The sequence below is a fragment of the Hippopotamus amphibius genome, chromosome X (genome assembly GCF_030028045.1).
Source record: "Hippopotamus amphibius kiboko isolate mHipAmp2 chromosome X, mHipAmp2.hap2, whole genome shotgun sequence".
NCBI classification, from domain to species: domain Eukaryota; kingdom Metazoa; phylum Chordata; class Mammalia; order Artiodactyla; family Hippopotamidae; genus Hippopotamus; species Hippopotamus amphibius.
The window spans coordinates 119,627,952-119,645,459 of NC_080203.1; the positions used below are offsets into that span (position 1 = coordinate 119,627,952).

The 17,508-nt window shown below is 42.9% G+C and overlaps 1 protein-coding gene across 6 annotated transcripts in view; it reads left to right on the forward strand.

Moving 5' to 3' along the window:
• The first annotated feature begins 6,384 nt into the window (after positions 1-6,384).
• The window catches only part of MAP7D2 (MAP7 domain containing 2), a 102,140-nt gene continuing 91,016 nt past the window's right edge, over positions 6,385-17,508 (forward strand). For 2 of the 6 annotated variants that reach the window (XM_057718594.1, XM_057718595.1), the window contains exon 1: positions 6,385-6,608. In XM_057718594.1, the coding sequence (XP_057574577.1) occupies positions 6,557-6,608 (52 nt within the window). In that variant the 5' untranslated portion in view covers positions 6,385-6,556. The remainder of the gene's footprint in view (positions 6,609-17,508) is intronic. The other 4 variants (XM_057718592.1, XM_057718593.1, XM_057718590.1 and 1 more) reach the window with 3 other exon arrangements.

Consider the following 17,508-nt stretch of genomic DNA (forward strand, 5'->3'; position numbering starts at 1 on the left):
ACGGGCACCTTCTTCAGCTTGTCTGAGCTTCAGGCTCCTCTCCTGCAAGATGGAGATGATGAGGACAGTACCTGCAGAATCACAGAATTGTTGGGAGGATTCATAATGTGTGTTCATATGTGTGATGCACTTAGCGCAGTGTCCACCGCTATTCACTTGATGTCCAGGACTGTGTAAGATAGAATGTGCACGTCTTTTATATTCTCTATTTACCATTTCTTTTACTTACAGTCTTTGGCTCCTATAATAAAAGAAGTGTGTAGAATATATATTTGTATATTCATGTCAACACAATATTTAAAATAATTGCTACCAGTCTCATTTAATTCAGCATAAGACTAACAGATGGAAGTCTCTAAATTGCTTAAAGAAAGGTATTTTGCAAAATGCCAACTTGCTCTATATTTAGAGAAAGTTTATAATTAGTAATATTGATAGTTCTGGTCATATTTCACTCTTAAGTCTTTAATGAGTCCTTTTACTATAGATTCATGACAGCTAATTGGTACTGATTTGGAGGTTTCCTTTCCCATCATTTGGAATTATGTAAAGAAATCAGATGCAAAGTGTTGCAATTAGAAATAAAATATGAAATAACATTCAACAGTGTACGCAGTTGATTCTTTTCAAACTTTATGACATTTTTAACTTTTTTATTCATGATCATTCTTTTCTGAAAATTTTCACTTAAAAAAATTGTGATATATGAGGGATATGTATACTTATTCTGTTTTTTATTTTTGTGTTTTTGGTTGTTTGATTTGAATGAATCCATTTGGTCAGACTCCAGATACAGGGTTGTATTTTCTAGGCGAGTGAATTTGTTACAAACCTGAGCTAAAGACATTTTCTAATGGTAAATCAGTTGTCCAGAATGATCTCGAATTTCCAGAATCCCATTCACTGGACCTTATTTTATACTATGCAAAGACATAGGTGAAAGTAGGTATTTATCCTCTGGTCAACTTGCTCAGTTTTAAAAAGCCAGTCTTTTCTGTTCCAATCTAGGCTTTGTTCGGTTCACAACCTGATAATGGCAGATCAAAAAGTGGGGACAGAACCTGAGTAAAGTCTCATTGCTGATGTGATCCATTGGACCATCAGCTATAGAATTAGATGAATTTTTGCAAATTTGATAAAGTTCCGTGCATGTTTATGATTTTAAATATCTCTTAGAAATCTAAGAATAATCAGGATTTTCTTAACTTGATAGTTTATCTACCAAAAGCAAACATAGAAACTCACAATTTCTTTTAAAAAGTGAATTTTACTTTAGGATGTCCCTGACAAACAATAGAATGATTAATCTTATTAAATCCAACCCTGGAGTACACATCTTTTTCAAAGCTCATGTGACAAGGTAGAAGGTTTTCCATGAAGATGTCTGCATGCTGTGAAGTACAACAGGAATCTCACGAAAAAACATTCATGAGATTATTGAGTTGCAAACTGAACTGGCCATTGTTTTTCATGAAATACCATTTTTATTTGAAAGAACAACTGACAAGCTGGTTATTAAAACTTGGGTTTGTGGTCACCATTTTCTCAAAAATGAATGAAATAACCCTGTCACTTCAAGGAAAACAACTGACAGCATTTGTTGGAGGTGATAAAATTTGAGCTTTCAAGTGAAAAATTGTTTCAGAAAACTGATATTGCCACCATTAGCTTGACAGCTTCACCGTGAAGAAATCAGTGATGATGGTAAGGAATGTGACTTTTTTAATACCCTAGAATGGAATGTGTTGACATTTGGAAGATCGTAGCAGAGTCAAGCAGTACTTTCTAAATGATTTTAATGGATTTTAATGCACTAGTATGAAAAGATCACTGATTCAGTGTTATATTCCACATTGCAACTAACTTTAAGAAGTTAGCATTTGTCAAGATTGGGTGTAGTATCAAGAACATAAAATGGTTACCTGAAAAACCATTAAGATGTTTCTTTTCCAACTATATAAAGGCCAGCTTTTCTTCATGAGCTTTAACGAAAACATATTGTAGGGGCTTCCCTGGTGGCACAGAGGTTAAGAATCTGCCTGCCAATGCAGGGGGACACGGGTTCGAGCCCTGGACCAGGAAGATGTCACCTGCCGCAGAGCAACTAAGCCCGTGTGCCACAACTACTGAGCCCCTGTGCTACAACTACTGAAGTCTGCACACCTAAATCCCATGCTCTGCAACATGAGAAGCCCTCACACCACAATGAAGAGTAGCCCCTGCTTGCCGCAACTAGAGAAAGCCTGTATGCAGTACTGAAGACCCAATGCAGCCCAAAGTAAATAAATAAATAAATAAATTTATTATTAAAAAAATTGTAATACATTGAATAGAAAAGCAGATATGAGACTCAATTTTCAATTAAGCCAGACAGTAAAGAGATATACAAAAATGTGAAACAATGCCACCCTTCTCAAATGGGGATGGGCTAGGTTTCACTTTTCATTAAGAGTATGCTGTTTATTTTAAAATTTTAGGTTTATTGTTAAAGTAACAAATCTTTTCAAAAATTTCTAGCATATTAATATTCCCACAAGTGAACTTGTCATTTCAAGGAAAACTGACAGTGTTTGTTGCAATATTACATATGTGCTTTCAAGAAAAAATTGAGTTTTGGAAAACTTACCACTACCATTAGCAGATACAGAAGTTCTTCGGGAGTCTCAATTTTAGGTGTAAAATCGGAGTTGATGAACTTTTACTAAAGGACCAGATGGTAAATATTTTAAGCTTTGTAGGCCGTGTGATCTCTCTTATAACTAGTCAGTTCTGCCAGTGTTGCACAAAAGCAGCCTGGGACAACGTGTAAACAAATGTGTGGCTGTATTCCAGTAAAACTTTATTAACAGAAGTCGGTGGTGGGCTACAGTTGGCCCATGGGCCCTAGTTTGCCAAAATCTGCTGTAAAGGGGCTCTGAGGCAAAAAAAAAAAAGAATTGCTGCACTAGACTAACAACTAGATGGTATAACAGATTTTAAGATGTTCAGGGAGTTCCCTGGTGGTCCAGTGTTTAGGACTCCACGCTTCTGCAGAGCACACGGGTTTAAGGGAACTAAGATCCTGCATGCCGCGTGGTGAGGCTTAAAAAAGAAAATGAAAAAAAAATGTTGTTCAACTATAACTAGATTTTTAGGAAGTTAGCCTAATGGAAAAAGCCCAGCAAACTCATGTCATTTTGTTAAACAAATGGCTTAAATAGAAAGACACTGTTCGTATATGGTATGATGTCATAAAAATGCCAATTCTCCCCACATTAATCTCTGACTCCAATATAATTCCAATTAATATTCCAACAGGATTTGAGGGGGGTAGAGAAATTGATTCTAAAATGAGTTCATATGGAAATTATGAATTTCTAAGACAATTTTTAAAAAAGCAGAAAACTCCAAATATTGTCACTCCATAATCCATAGTAATAAGTAATAGTTGCAGTAACAGACAAAAAGATCAGAATAAAGAGCTCAGAATCAAGCCCATGTACATATGGGAATCTGATATATGATAACATTGGGGAAAGCATAGAGTACTTAAAAGATGATGCTGTTACACTTTACAGAGAAAAGTAAATATGGGTCCCTAACACACCATATATAGAAAATAAATTGCTTTAAAGGTAAATCTATAAACTAATAAGGAACATGTAGACTATATTGAGTAGGGAAGTATATTTTAAGACCTATGACCCTTGTTTTCTCCTTCCACTAACTACAATTTGAGTTGATCCCTTTCCCCCTTGACTTTCATCTCCAAGGGGAAGGGAGTTGAGGGACCGCAATAAACATCCTACAGTTTGACCTTTTATATGTGTCCAAAACAAAACCAAGACCTCTTGGAGCACAAACCATAAGCATAAGGTGAAAATTGGTAGATTTTATTTTGTAACCATGGGAAAGATTGAATCAAGAACTATCAATGGATGTTTATTTATTGGCTGCATTGGGTCTTTGTTGCTGCATGTGGGCTTTCTGTAGTTGGGGGTGAGCGGGGGCTTCTCGTGGTGGCTTCTCTCATTGCACAGCATGGGCTCTAGGCAAGCGGGCTTCAGTAGTTGTTGCACAGGGGCTCAATAGTTGTGGCTCACAGGCTCTAGAGCACAGGCTCAGTAGTTGTGGCTCATGGGCTCTAGAGCACAGGCTCAGTAGTTGTGGCTCACGGGCTTAGTTGCTCTGCAGCATGTGGGATCTTCCCAGACCAGAACTCGAACCCGTGTCACCTGCATTGGCAGGTGGATTCTTAACCACTGCACCACCAAGGAAATCCCTAAGAAGCTTTTTAAAATGGATTGATTTTGGTATAAAAATTAAAGTTTTGCTAATCTTAGAAAAGGTTAGTTGACTAGTGTGAAATATTTAAGCCCAAAAGGATTATCTAGAATACAAAAACAAAAAAACAAAAAACTGAAAATCAACAAGAAAGACAAGTAGCCCAATAGAAAGATAGACAAGGATTGAACAGGTAATTTACAGAAGAGTAAACCAAGATAAATGGTTAATCTATTTCTGATAGATTTGTATACAGTTTCAATGGGTAGATGTTAACAATTCCAAGCAAGGAAAAACAGAATGATAGCTGTCGTGCTTTATCATTTATATAAATTTGAACCATGCATATCTTCACTATATGTTTGAAAGTAGAACTACAAAAATATATTAAGCAGGAGGTGTATATGATTGAAGAGAGGAATGGAAGTGGGAATAGAAAATTAAAAAAAAAAAACTAGACAGGGGTGCTACTCTGTCAGGAAGCCATGAGCTCAGGAGTTGGATATAAACTCCTACCCAAGGTTGTAAGAAAAAAAAAAGTGGAAACAGCTCCCATGCCCTAATTCACTTGTCTCAATCTTACTGGGTTAGAAACAGTTTTCATTACAGCCAAGGGACCAGCCCCAGCTTGCCCGCTTTTCTACTCATTTGTGTCTAAACTCCCCTTCTGGCTTTCTCACCATAGTCATCCTACTCCCGGCACACCTTTGGGAGTGTCATGAACATTTTTGTGCCAACAAAGGAACCCTTTCCAAGCTTTTCGCTAAGAATCCGGTTGTCAGTTACTGAGGGTTTCAACTTGTTGGGTTGTTTCTTTTTGTTTGTTTGTTGATTGTATAATTTACACACCGTAAAGTCCACCCATTAAAAATGTACAATAGATTTTAGTATACTTAGAGTCAACTATCACCATAATGTAATTCTAGACCGTTTTAATCATGCCCCCCCCCAAAAGAAATCTTGTACCCTGATTCAGCTTCATTTGGCTTTTTAATCATGCATTTCTTTCTCCTCCAGAGGTGGAAGTTAAAACCTGGGGGCTGGTCACTGTTCAGCAGAGAAACGTGCAGCCTGGAGCCCCCCTGGGGTGGGTTATCACTTGGCAGGCTCTACTTGGGTAAATACCTGGAAGCTTGAGCTGGCTATGCAAAGATGTCTTTTTCAATGTGTATATTTTTGAAAAGTTAAAGGCTCATGGCAGGGGTAAAAGAGGATGTCCAAGGGAAACACCCCCACAAACCCCTACACTCTGCCCCGACGCCTACTCCCAAAGCTACACATTTAGCACATTCTCATTTGTCTTCCCAGAGATGTTCTTGCAGGAATTTCTCTAGTGCGCGTTATTTGCGCTCAAGGAAGGAAGGAACCATTGAGTAGCCAGGTAGTGGGGCCATGGTGGAAGGCCGACTGCGTGCCCTTGCTCTTCCTTGAAGGTCCACCCGGCTGGCTTTCCGGAGTCCCGCCCTGGGTGCCACAGGCCTGGCTGCGGTGAGGGAGGACCTAGCGCCTGCCACCCGTGCGCCTCTGTGCTTGAAGGGAGGCGGCTGCAGACGTGGCACTGGCCCAAGTGGCTCCTGCGCGAGGCCCTACTAGGACCTGTTTCCAGAGCTACAGCTCCAATTATGTGGATGCTTCGTGTATGTGAACTTATGTGAGCCGTGTGAGGACTTACGTGCACGGTGTGTGAGAACATGTGCATGCTGAGTGGGTAGATGTGTACACGTGGTACGTGCGTGCTGTGCTCAACATGCTGCTTGAGGATGTGTGTGCACACTGTGAGAAATTGCATCCCCTGTGTATAACGCTGAATGTATTCACTGGGTGGGGACGTGTGTTTACACTGGTGTATGCACGCTGTGTGCGCATGCTGCACGTGAGCACTGTATGAGGAATTGTGTGCATGCACGCTGTGAGGACCGGTGTACACATGGAACGCACACGCGGTGTGTGGGGCCGCTGTGAAAACTGGTGTGCACATTGCATGTGCACGCCGTCTACGCGTGCTGTGTGAGAGCTGGTGTGCATGTTGCCAACTGCACGAGGCATGCGCCTGCTGCCTGAGGACCCGTGTGCACCTCGCGTATGCACGCGGTGCGCGTGCGCGGCTTGAGAACCCGTGCGTACATCGCACGTGCATGCCGTGGGGGCTACGCGTGTGCGTGCGGACGCGCGCGAATCTGGTACGGCGCGGCGGCAGGGGCAGTGCGCCTGTGCGGCCCGGGCATCCCAGTGGAGCACGGCGGCGGCAGCTGGGACGGAGGGCGCTACACGGGCCCCCCAGCTCCCCGGGAAGATGGCCGAACCGGGCGCGGTGCGGACCGCGCCACCTAACCACCGGCCTTCAGGTAGGGCCCCCGGGACGCGGCCGGCTCGTGGGAGCCTCAGGTCCCCCGGGGAGGCGAAGCGGGGCGGACCGCGGGAAGCAGAGGTTCTGGAGCGCGCGGGCGTGGGGGGCGGGGCGCGGAGCTGGGCTAACGTCTTTTCCTCAGTCTGGGGTCGCCTGGGAGCGGGATCCCAGGGCCGAGCCCCTCACGGTGCCGGTGGCAGGGGGGTCCCTTCTCGAGTGGCCTGAGTGAGTGGGTATGATTGAGGGTGGCTTAGAGTGGGTGTCAGGTGTGTTTGGCGTGGGGGGACCGGGGCCACGCTTGATGCCCCAGCGGGGCTGGCCTCGCGTCGCGGAGCAGCCGGCGTGGGGGGCACTGGGGCCCAGCGAGCAGGCGCGGGGGGTCGCCGGGGCCTGCGCGCCCGCCCACTCTGCGTCTCGGGCGTCGCGCGCGAGCGGCAGCCCAGCTTCGTGCTTCGCGGCGTCCCCGGGGGGCAGAACCGGCGCGTCACCCACTGGCCGCGGCGGCCAGAGGCGAGCCCCGGGCCGGGTTCCCATGCCGCCCGCTTGCGCTCCCGGAGGCCGCGGGGTGCGTTGCCCCCGGGGTCTGGCGGGGCCGCGGCTTTCTCGCGTGGCAGCGCCACGGTTGGGTCCCCCGACCCTCGAGGCTGCAGCTGCTGGGAGCTAAGAAGGGACGGTCGCGGGATTGGCTGCCCGGAAACGAGCGAAGCAGGGAGAGGTTTTGAGGACATTTGGCAGAATTTTAGATAAGCTGGTCTCGCATCTTCTAACGTTCTGTAAAGTGGTTGTAGGTAGTCCGGGGGTGTAAACAACGTGGAAACCGATTTCATGTTTTTCCTGGCAACACCTTTTTTTTTTTTTAAATTAATGTGAGCTATTTTTAAGACGTGTTTTACCGCAGTATAACATGCATCCCACAAAAGCGCACAGATCCTAAGTATAGGATTTTGAGAATTATCACATAGTGAAGACCTGCGTATTTTATGTAAGGTGTACCAAGCAAGGGAAGGAAATCACGGGAAATGTTCTTTAGTCACTTAAAACAAGATTTTCATGGAGGAAGGGGTATTTTCTGATTGGGCCTTGATTTGCATTATTTAGAGAAGGAGGAGGTGGCTTAAATCTTGCCCGGTTTGCGTTTTTCATTACGCATTTTTTTCAAAGGCAGAATTTAACAAATATCACAGGATAGTGATATAAATACTAGAAATATATACTTCTGTTTTCGTCCTTTTTGCTTGAGAAACTCGGCTGCATCTGCTAGGGAAGAACCCCAAACCCAACCATCCATCAGAACCAGCCTTGGGGGAGGGGGACCTAGTAGAATAAAACATTGGAAAAGGGAGGTTGTTAAAGTTCACAGTTTTATTTGGTTGAGAGTTTAAATAATTAGGTCGTTTTAGAGGCAAGGCGGAGCTGTATGGTTGGGCCTGAAATTTATCTGTGGTATTTTAATTTATTTGAAGGCATTTGATAAGGGGAATCTTTAAGTTCTAGTTGGAAACTGTATTGTAGAAAAATAGCTTAGTTATTTTCTTTCATTTGAAGTTGGAAATATGGAAAAACGTGTGTGAAGGTTTAAAATATTTCAGGGAGTTCCCTGGCAGTCCAGTGGTTAGTACTTTGTGCTTCTGCTGCAGCAGGCATGGGTTCGGTCCGTGGTCAGGGAACTAAGATCCTACAAGCCCCACAGCGCGGCCAAAAGAAAAAAGAAAAAAAAAACAGATAAAAATGATAAAATATTTCATAAACTTCTGTGTGCATTAGGGTTGGTGTGGAAAAATTGGAGTATTCAATTAGGTGCCAGGTAGTACTGTGGTTTATTCTTTTAAGGTGGGTTTTGTGAGGCTAGGTACTTAGAAAAATGATGTCATCCTCAGAGAAGTCTTGATTATTGAGGTTTTGTTATAATTCATCCTGATATTGATAATTCTTGGCTGCCCAAGGCCTTATTATTTGGGACCTATTCCTGATAAGATTCAACCTGCATTTCTTGAGGGTCAACCATTGTTCCTAAGCTTGTGCTGAGTGCTGTGAGGGTCAGAAAAGACAAAGATGCCTAAGATGTTTAGGCTTTCAGACAATTTCATAATGGCACAGTTGGGGGATATGGGCCGGCAAGTGGTTTTCCTGGGAGCTGTTGTAGAAGGTTGCAGGCTAAAACCTTTCTGTTTCCTCTAGCAACAGGTTCTTCTGATATTGAAATCCTGTGCATTTTTTCGCATTACACACCAGTTATGCTTTCTTTCCTTTTAATTACCCTCAGAATGGAAATGACCAGATGTACTGTTCTCGTTAGTGCCTGTGTTGTATGCAAAGTATAAGGAACGAGGAGCAAGCGCCTGTTGCTCGAATCTGCTTAAATACCTTTAGAGGGCAGGCAGAGTCACCAGGTCTCTGCTGTCAGATTGCCTTGGTGTCACACAGATCCTGTGCTACCCTCAGTCTGAAATGCCGCCTTCTCCCTTTTTCTGTTCGGGTGTTTAGTTCCTCTAAGCTCCTCTCAGTCTGAATTAAGGAACTTAATCTTGCCTGTGCCTGTAGCACCTGCAGGAAAGCACTCTTCTTATTCTACCTGTGTGACAACATTAACCTTCCAGTTCCTCTCGGCAGATGTTCATTGGGTGCCCACTGTGAGCAGGGCCTTGTGCTGGTGGCCTCTGCCATCACTGGCGCTCACCCAATTGAGATCCAGACTGCCTGGGTGTGAATGCCACCTCTCCCCTTCCTGCTGTCTTACCTCAGGCAGACATAGCTGAGCTTCAGTTTTCTCACCTTTAAAATGGGCTTAAGAACCCTGTAGTGGGGAAAGGATAGAAGCACTGCTTTGAAGATGAAGGAGTTAATATCTGTAAAGCAGTGCTTGACACACAGTAAATGCTCAAGTTGGTTAGCCATTGTCCCTTCTATTAGATGATTGGCTTGAGGGCAAGGCCTCAGGCCAGGTTAGAGGTGCGTCCCACAGTGCCACCTGGTGCAGAGGGTGGCTGGATGGTCATCCTCAGAGTTTTTGGACACAGTAGGTCTGTAACTGATGTTTGACAGTTGCATTATGCTGAGAGCAACTCCACTGGGTTGAGTAAATACTCATGAGTTGGATTAAAGAAGTGTGTTGGTGGAGGAGTTTGAGATAGTGGAATTACAAGCATGTTTCCTGAGGCTTGTTGAGCTTTCCAGTGCTTTCTGCAGGTAAATACTGCTTACTGAGTTGAATTCATTTGCCCATGGTTCCCTGGTAAGGTGAGGATTGCTTTGAGGTGAGATGAGGTTCCCTGCTGTCCTTTCACCTGCCTATCTTCCATACCCCGCCCTAGATCAGGAAAATGGAGGGGTGCAAATTAGAAGTTCAGGAGAGCCTCCCCCTGGAGGCCACAGTAGGGTGGGGCCAAGTTGGAAAGGCTGAGAGTAGGGCTCCAAGAAATTAGAGTTCTTTATCCTTTCTCAAAGTTGCATTTAAAACCATAACCCCACCCCCACCCCCGCCGCCGCTGCAGTTTGTGGAATCTTAGTTCCCTGACCAGGGATTGAACCTGGGCCCTGGGCAGTGAAAGCACAGAGTCCTAACCACTGGACCGCCGGGGAATTCCCTAAAACCATTCTTGACCACTCTCATCCCAAAACTGTTTGGACTTAAGAGGAGCAATTTGAGTTTGTGCGCGTGTCCTAACATTGCGAGTCCCTTCAGCGGTGAGAGGGGACCCCCCCCCCCAGGTCAGGAGAGGAAGAAACAAAGTTGTATTTGGTTTGGGGCTTCTGGCTTTGTTGAGTGATGATACTGAAGGACTTGGACTTGGCAGGACCTTTGGGGCAAACTCCTGAAAGTCTGACCATCAGCTGTTTCTTTCCTGATGTCCTGGTGACACAACTGGTCAAAGTCTGTCATTTCTATCTCTAACCCTTCTTCCTCTCCACAATTAGAGGATGTTTTCCTCTCATTCATATGCCCCATCTTTTGCAGTGGTTCATTTTTTGAAAGACTATTTGCCTTCTGTAGTAGTTATGCTAATTGACTTATACAGCAGAAGGATTTGCAGGGTCGATTTGGGCAAACGAGATTGGGTTTTCGGGGGGATGCTGGTCAATAGTCTAGTGGGCTTTGTTGGGAGGATTTAACAAGATAGAACTCATAATGTGCTCAGCATAGTAAGGCTCACAGGGCAGAAGGTGTGATGATGCTTATGATGGTATCGCCTGGTTTGAGGAGGGAGGGGAGAGTCCACATGCTGAGCTGACTCTGGCAGCAGTTTGATAATTTTTTTTCTGTTGTTTGTTTTTATTTTATTTATTTATTTTAAGAACTTTTATTGAGATACAATTGACATACAATAGCAGTTTGATAATTTGAAAAGTTTCCATGGCCCTGCCCTCCAGCCTCTTTTGAACGAATTACACCAGAAGAAGGAAGAGGCAGTGGTTGAGGGTGGCTGCCCTTGGGGCATCGTGGCCGGGAGGGATTGCTTACCACCCACCTCGTGTCTAAGGTGATGACCTTCCAGTATGGAGTCTGCCAGCTCAGCACCTGAGCTTCTGGGGCAAGCTGGGCCTTGGGATCCTCCTCATCCACCTGTGAGGTCTGTCTGAATGTAGGCCTTGGTCTGCTTTTCCCTTGGGAAGCAATAGCTTTCTTCTTGCCTAGGAAGTTTTCCTCTTTTTAAGAACTTTATCATTAGTGGAGTTCAGGTTGTGATTTAAGCAAAAGAAGAACAGGTATGAGTGAGGCACACACCTACAAAGAGTTTGAGGGAACAGCAGTCACGCCAAATGCCCATGATCCGTTGGAAGGACAGGGTCTGTCCCCAGGGTACATAGCTCCTGTCTGGCTCTGGGTTCATTCACTGTCTGAAAATAACCACTTCCCCTCCCTGCCAAATAAGCTGGCATCTTCTAGCCCCCTGACAACCCTGTGGAACGTTTCTTGCTCCTTTGTCATCTCAGCCTCTTAATTTTTACCCTCCCCTTGCCCATTTATGTAATAATAGCTTTATTGAGACAACATTCACATACCATACATTTCACACATTTAAAATGCACAATTCAGTGGTTGTCAGTATATGCACAGAATTGTACAGCTATCACCACAATCAATTTTAGAACATTTTTGTCACCCCACAGAGAAACCCCATACCCATTAGCTGTCATTCCCCATTGCCCCTCACACGCTGCCTGCTCCCCAGGCCCTGGCAGCCACCCATCTACGCTATCTCCATGGAGACCTCTAGGCTTCAGTCCTTGATGTGTGCACATACTGTGGTTGTCCAGAAGTCCTTAGGTGGGTGTCCGTGCATCAGGGATTTAGAAACCATCATTCTGCACGCTCCATCCTTCAGGTCCAATACTGGCTTTCACTGCAAAGCCTTGTCTTTTCACCTCTTGGGCATTCTGCTGCCCAGGGCCTGCAGCACACTGAGAACCTGAATGGAACCCCCCACACAGTCTGCAGTAATATTAGCTCCTCAAATAGTAACAGCTGCTAGTTGTTGAGCACTTATGTCCCAAGCACCATGATAAGCACTTGTCATACATTATTTACTTTATTCCCCACAACCACTCTTTATACTGTTTTTATGCTCATTTTAGAGATGTTGTAATTATCTATTCCTGTGTAGCAAAACACTCCAAACTTACTATTTCTCACCATTCAGAGGGTTGGTTGGGCTCAGTTGAGTGGTTCTTCTGCTACATGTGCTGTCAGCTGGAGTGTGGCTGCTGTCAGCTGGGAGCTCATGACCCGGCTGTCTAATATTACACAAGGAGTCTGTCCTGGCCTTCCTCACAGTGTGGCGGCTGTGCTTCAAGAGTGAGGAATCACAAGTTGCCAGTTCTCTTATGGCCCAGACTTGGAAGTCACAGAATGTCCCTTCTGCTACATTTGGTGGTCAAAGCAAGTCACAAACTCAGCCCAGATTCAAGGGGAGGGGAAGTAGACGTCACCTCTTCAGGTGAGATGTCGTAAGCACCTACAGGGAGAGGAGGATCTCCCTTTTTGGAGAGTCTCTACTGTAACAGGTAAATACATTGAAATTAAGAGAGGTTTAAGTAAGGAATTCCCTGACTCAGCACTTTCACTGCCAGGGCCTGGATTTGATCCCTGGTCAGTGAACTAAGATCCTGCAAACTTCACAGTGTGGCAAAAAATAAAAAAAGAGAGAGGTTAAATAAGTTGGTCAAGGTCACATAGTAACTGACAAGCCAGGACTCACACCCAAGTGTGTTTGACTCTAGAGTTAAGTATTTTTAATCTTCATGCCTCTGTGCCATTCCAGATAGATTATAACAAACTCCTTTTGCACATGGGTCATGCCTCCCACGTTTTCTGTACCCCCTCAAGATCTAGCTCAGTACTGTTTTTTTTAAAACAAAATTTATGTCACGTAACAAATCACATATTTTAGTTATTGTCAAGTATTTTGAGGCATTATTTTTTCCTAGGGAGTAAGTACACCAAGAAGTAGGACTGTCCAAAGAGAGCTCTCTGTGGGGCCTCATTGGAAATTTATCTGTCTCCCTCTTTCCCTCCCCACCACTGCTCTCAAGCTTCCCATTCTTTGTCTTCAGTCACATCAAGGTTGTCCCTGCTTTGACACCTTCTCAGGAACTGTCCCTTTGCCAAGCAGGCACTTCGCTCAGATCTTCAATGGCTGGTCACTTCCTGTCATTCAGGTCCAATTTAAATGCCACTTCCTCTAAGAAAACACTCTGCTCATCCACTCTAGAGCAGCCCAAACCCACCACTCTTTACTTGCCATTCTGTTTTATTTTTATCACAGCATTTATTGTCATCTAATAGTTTCCTGTTTACTTATGTGGTTACTGCCTGGCCTCCCTGCATCAGGAGGGGGGCTTCCAGTTGTTGTTTTTTTTTTTAAGCTCTTTATTGGAATATAATTGCTTTGCACTCTTGTACCAGCTTTTGAGGTACACCAAAGTCAGTCAGCTGTATTTATACATATATCCCCATATCCCCTCCCTCCCGTGACTCCCTCCCGCTCTCCCTGTCCTGGCCCTCTAAGGCATCACCCATCATCGAGTTGATCTCCCTTTGTTATACAGCAACTTCCCACTAGCTATGTATTTTACAGTTGGTAGTGTAAAATATGTCTATGCTACTCTCTCACTTCGTCCCAGCTTCGCCTTCGCCCCCTGCCCCCCCAACCCAGTTTCCTCCAGGCCATTCTCTGCATCTGCATCCTTATTCTTGCCCTGTCACTGGGTTCATCAGTACCTTTTTTTTTTTTTTTTTTTTTTTTAGATTCCACATATATGAGTTAGCATACAGTATTTGTTTTTCTCTTTCTGGCTTACTTCACTCTATGACAGACTCTAGGTCTATCCACCTCATTACATATAGCTCCATTTCATTCCTTTTTATGGCTGAATAATATTCCATTGTATATATATGCCACATCTTCTTTATCCATTCATCTGTTGATGGGCATTTAGGTTGCTTCCATGTCCTGGCTATTGTAATTAGTGCTGCAATGAACATTATGGTACCTGTTTTGTTTTGGATTATGGTTTTCTCTGGGTGTATATATATATGCCCAGGAGTGGGATTACTGGATCATATGGTAGTTCTATTTTTAGCTTTTTAAGGAACCTCCAAATTGTTTTCCATAGTGGCTGTACCAGCTTACATTCCCACCAACAGTGTACGAGAGTTCCCTTTTCTCCATACCCTCTCCAACATTTATTGTTTCTAGATTTTTGGGTGATGGCCATTCTGCCTGGTGTGAGGTGATACCTCCTTGTGGCTTTGACTTGCATTTCTCTAATGATTAGTGATGTTGAGCATCTTTTCATGTGTTTGTTGGCCATCTGTATATCTTCTTTGGAGAAATGTCTATTTAGGTCTTCCACCCATTTGTGGATTGAGTTATTTGCTTTTTTGGTATTGAGCTGCTTGTATATTTTGGAGATGAATCCTTTGTCCGTTGCTTTGTTGGCAAGTATTTTCTCCCATTCTGAGGGTTGTCTTCTTGTCTTGTTTATGGTTTCTTTTGCTGTGCAAAAGCTTTTAAGTTTCATTAGGTCCCATTTGTTTATTCTTGATTTTATTTCCATGATTCTAGGAGGTGGGTCAAAAAGGATCTTGCTTTGATGTATGTCATAGAGTGTTCTTCCTATGTTTTCCTCTAGGAGTTTTATAGTGTCTGGCCTTACATGTAGGTCTTTAATCTATTTGGAGTTTATTTTTGTGTATGGTGTTAGGAAATCTTCTAATTTCATTCTTTGACATGTAGCTGTCCAATTTTCCCAGCACCACTTATTGAAGAGGCTGTCTTTCCATTGTATATTCTTGCCTGCTTTGTCAAAGATAAGGTACCCATATGTGCTTGGGTTTACCTCTGGGTATTCTATTCCATTGATCTTCCTTTCTGTTTTTGTGCCAGTACCATACTGTCTTGATCACTGTGGCCTTGTAGTATAGTTTGAAGTCAGGAAGCCTGATTCCACCAACTCCGGCTTTCCTTCTCAAGATTGCTTTGGCTATTCGGGGTCTTTTGTGTTTCCATACAAATCGTAAGATTTCTTGTTCTAGTTCTGCGAAAAATGCTGTTGCGAATTTGATAGGGATTGCGTTGAATCTGCAAATTGCTTTGGGTAGTACAGTCATTTTCACAATGTTGATTCTTCCAATCCAAGAACATGGTATGTCTCTCCATCTGTTTGTATCATCTTTGATTTCTTTCATCAGTGTCTTACAGTTTTCTACATACAGGTCTTTTGCCTCCTTAGGCAAGTTTATTCCTAGGTATTTTATTCTTTTTGTTGCAGTGGTAAATGGGAGAGTTTCCTTAATTTCTCTGTTTTTTCATTGTTAGTGTATAGGAATGCAAGAGATTTCTGTGCATTAATTTTTTATCCTGCTACTTTACTAAATTCATCGATTAGTGCTAGCAGGTTTCTGGTAGAGTCTTTAGGGTTTTCTATGTATAATATCATGTCATCTGCAAGGAGTGACAGTTTTGCTTCTTCTTTTCCAATTTGGATTCCTTTTATTTCATTTTCTTCTCTGATTGCAGTGGCTAAAACTTCCAAAACTATGTTGAATAATAATGGTGAGAGTGGACACCCTTGTCTTGTTCCTGTTCTTAGAGGGAATGCTTTCAGTTTTTCACCGTTTAGAATGATGTTGGCTGTTGGTTTGTCGTATATGGCTTTTATTATGTTGAGGTAATTTCCTTCTATGCCCATTTTCTGGAGAGTTTTTATCATAAATGGATGTTGAATTTTGTCAAAAGCTTTTTCCGCATCTGTTGAGATTATCATGTGGTTTTTATCCTTCAATTTGTTGATATGATGTATGACATTGATTGATTTGTGTATATTGAAGAATCCCTGCATCCCAGGGATAAACCCCACTTGATCATGGTGTATGATCTTTTTAATGTGCTGTTGGATTCTATTAGCTAGTATTTTGTTGAGGATTTTTGCATCTATATTCATCAGTGATATTGGCCTGTAACTTTCTTTTTTTGTGACATCTTTGCCTGGCTTTGGTATGAGGGTGATGGTGGCCTCATAGAATGAGTTTGGGAGTGTTCCTCCTTCTGCTTTATTTTGGAAGCATTTGAGAAGGATTGGTGTTAGCTCTTCTCTAAATGTGTGGTAGAATTCGCCTGTGAATCCATCTGGCCCTGGGCTTTTGTTTGTTGGGAGACTTTTAATCACAGTCTCAATTTGCGTGCTTGTGATTGGTCTGTTCATATGTTCTATTTCTTCCTGGTTCAGTCTTGGAAGATTGTATTTTTCTAAGAATGTATCCATTTCTTCCAGGTTATCCAATTTATTGGCATATAATTGCTTGTAGTAGTCTCTTATGGTGCTTTTTATTTCTGCGGTGTCCGTTGTAACTTCTCCTATTTCATTTCTGATTTTATTGATTTGAGTCCTCTCCCTCTTTTTCTTGATGAGTCTTGCTAGAGGTTTATCAATTTTATTTTTCTTCTCAAAGAACCAGATTTTAGTTTCATTGATCTTTGCTATAGTTTCCTTCATTTTTTTCTGACCTGATCTTTATGATTTCTTTCCTTCTGCTCATGTTAGGGTTTTTTTGTTCTTCTTTCTCTGATTGTTTTAGCTGTAAGGTTAGGTTGTTTATTCGATATTTTTCTTGTTTCTTGAGGTAGGACTGTATTGCTATAAACTTCCCTCTTAGAACTGCTTTTGCTGCGTCCCATAGGTTTTGGGTTGTTGTGTTTTCATTGTTATTTGTTTCTAGATATTTTTTTATTTCCTCTTTGATTTCTTTAGTGATTTCTTAATTGTTTAATAGCATATTGTTTAGCCTCCATGTGTTTGTATTTCTTATAGTTTTTTCCCTGTAATTGATATCTAGTCTCATGGCATTGTGATCAGAGAAGATGCTTGATGTTATTTCAATTTTCTTGAATTTACCGTAGCTCAGTACTATTGATCCACATTTTACAAAGATTTTGTGTGCCTTTTTTATAGTACACAGTTGTTTTTCTCTACAAACTGATGAGGACCTTCATTTCTTAGAATTAAAGCAAATGTTTTGTCAACAAAAATGCTTAGAGGAAGAGAAGTTTCATTTAACAGAATTTCTTGTTTGCCGAGACTTAACCCCCTATCCTCTCTGTGCCAGCCTTTATATCAGGGTCTGGAAGATCTCCTTAGTATGCTTTCCTGTCTTAGGGCAAATGCGTTGGCTGTAACTGAGGACTGCAACTCTTGGGTCATCTCTCAGGAAGGCCCACGGCAGATTCTCTTATACTCTAGCCCAGTGTGTCTCTCACTCCTAAATACAATTTAAAGGACTTACTAGAAACAAAATATAGAAGACATGTAAAATACAAGTCCCAATTTTAAAATATTAGACTAGATTCCAAGATATCAATGGTTATCAGACTACTCTGTCAAATTGCTATAAATATTTC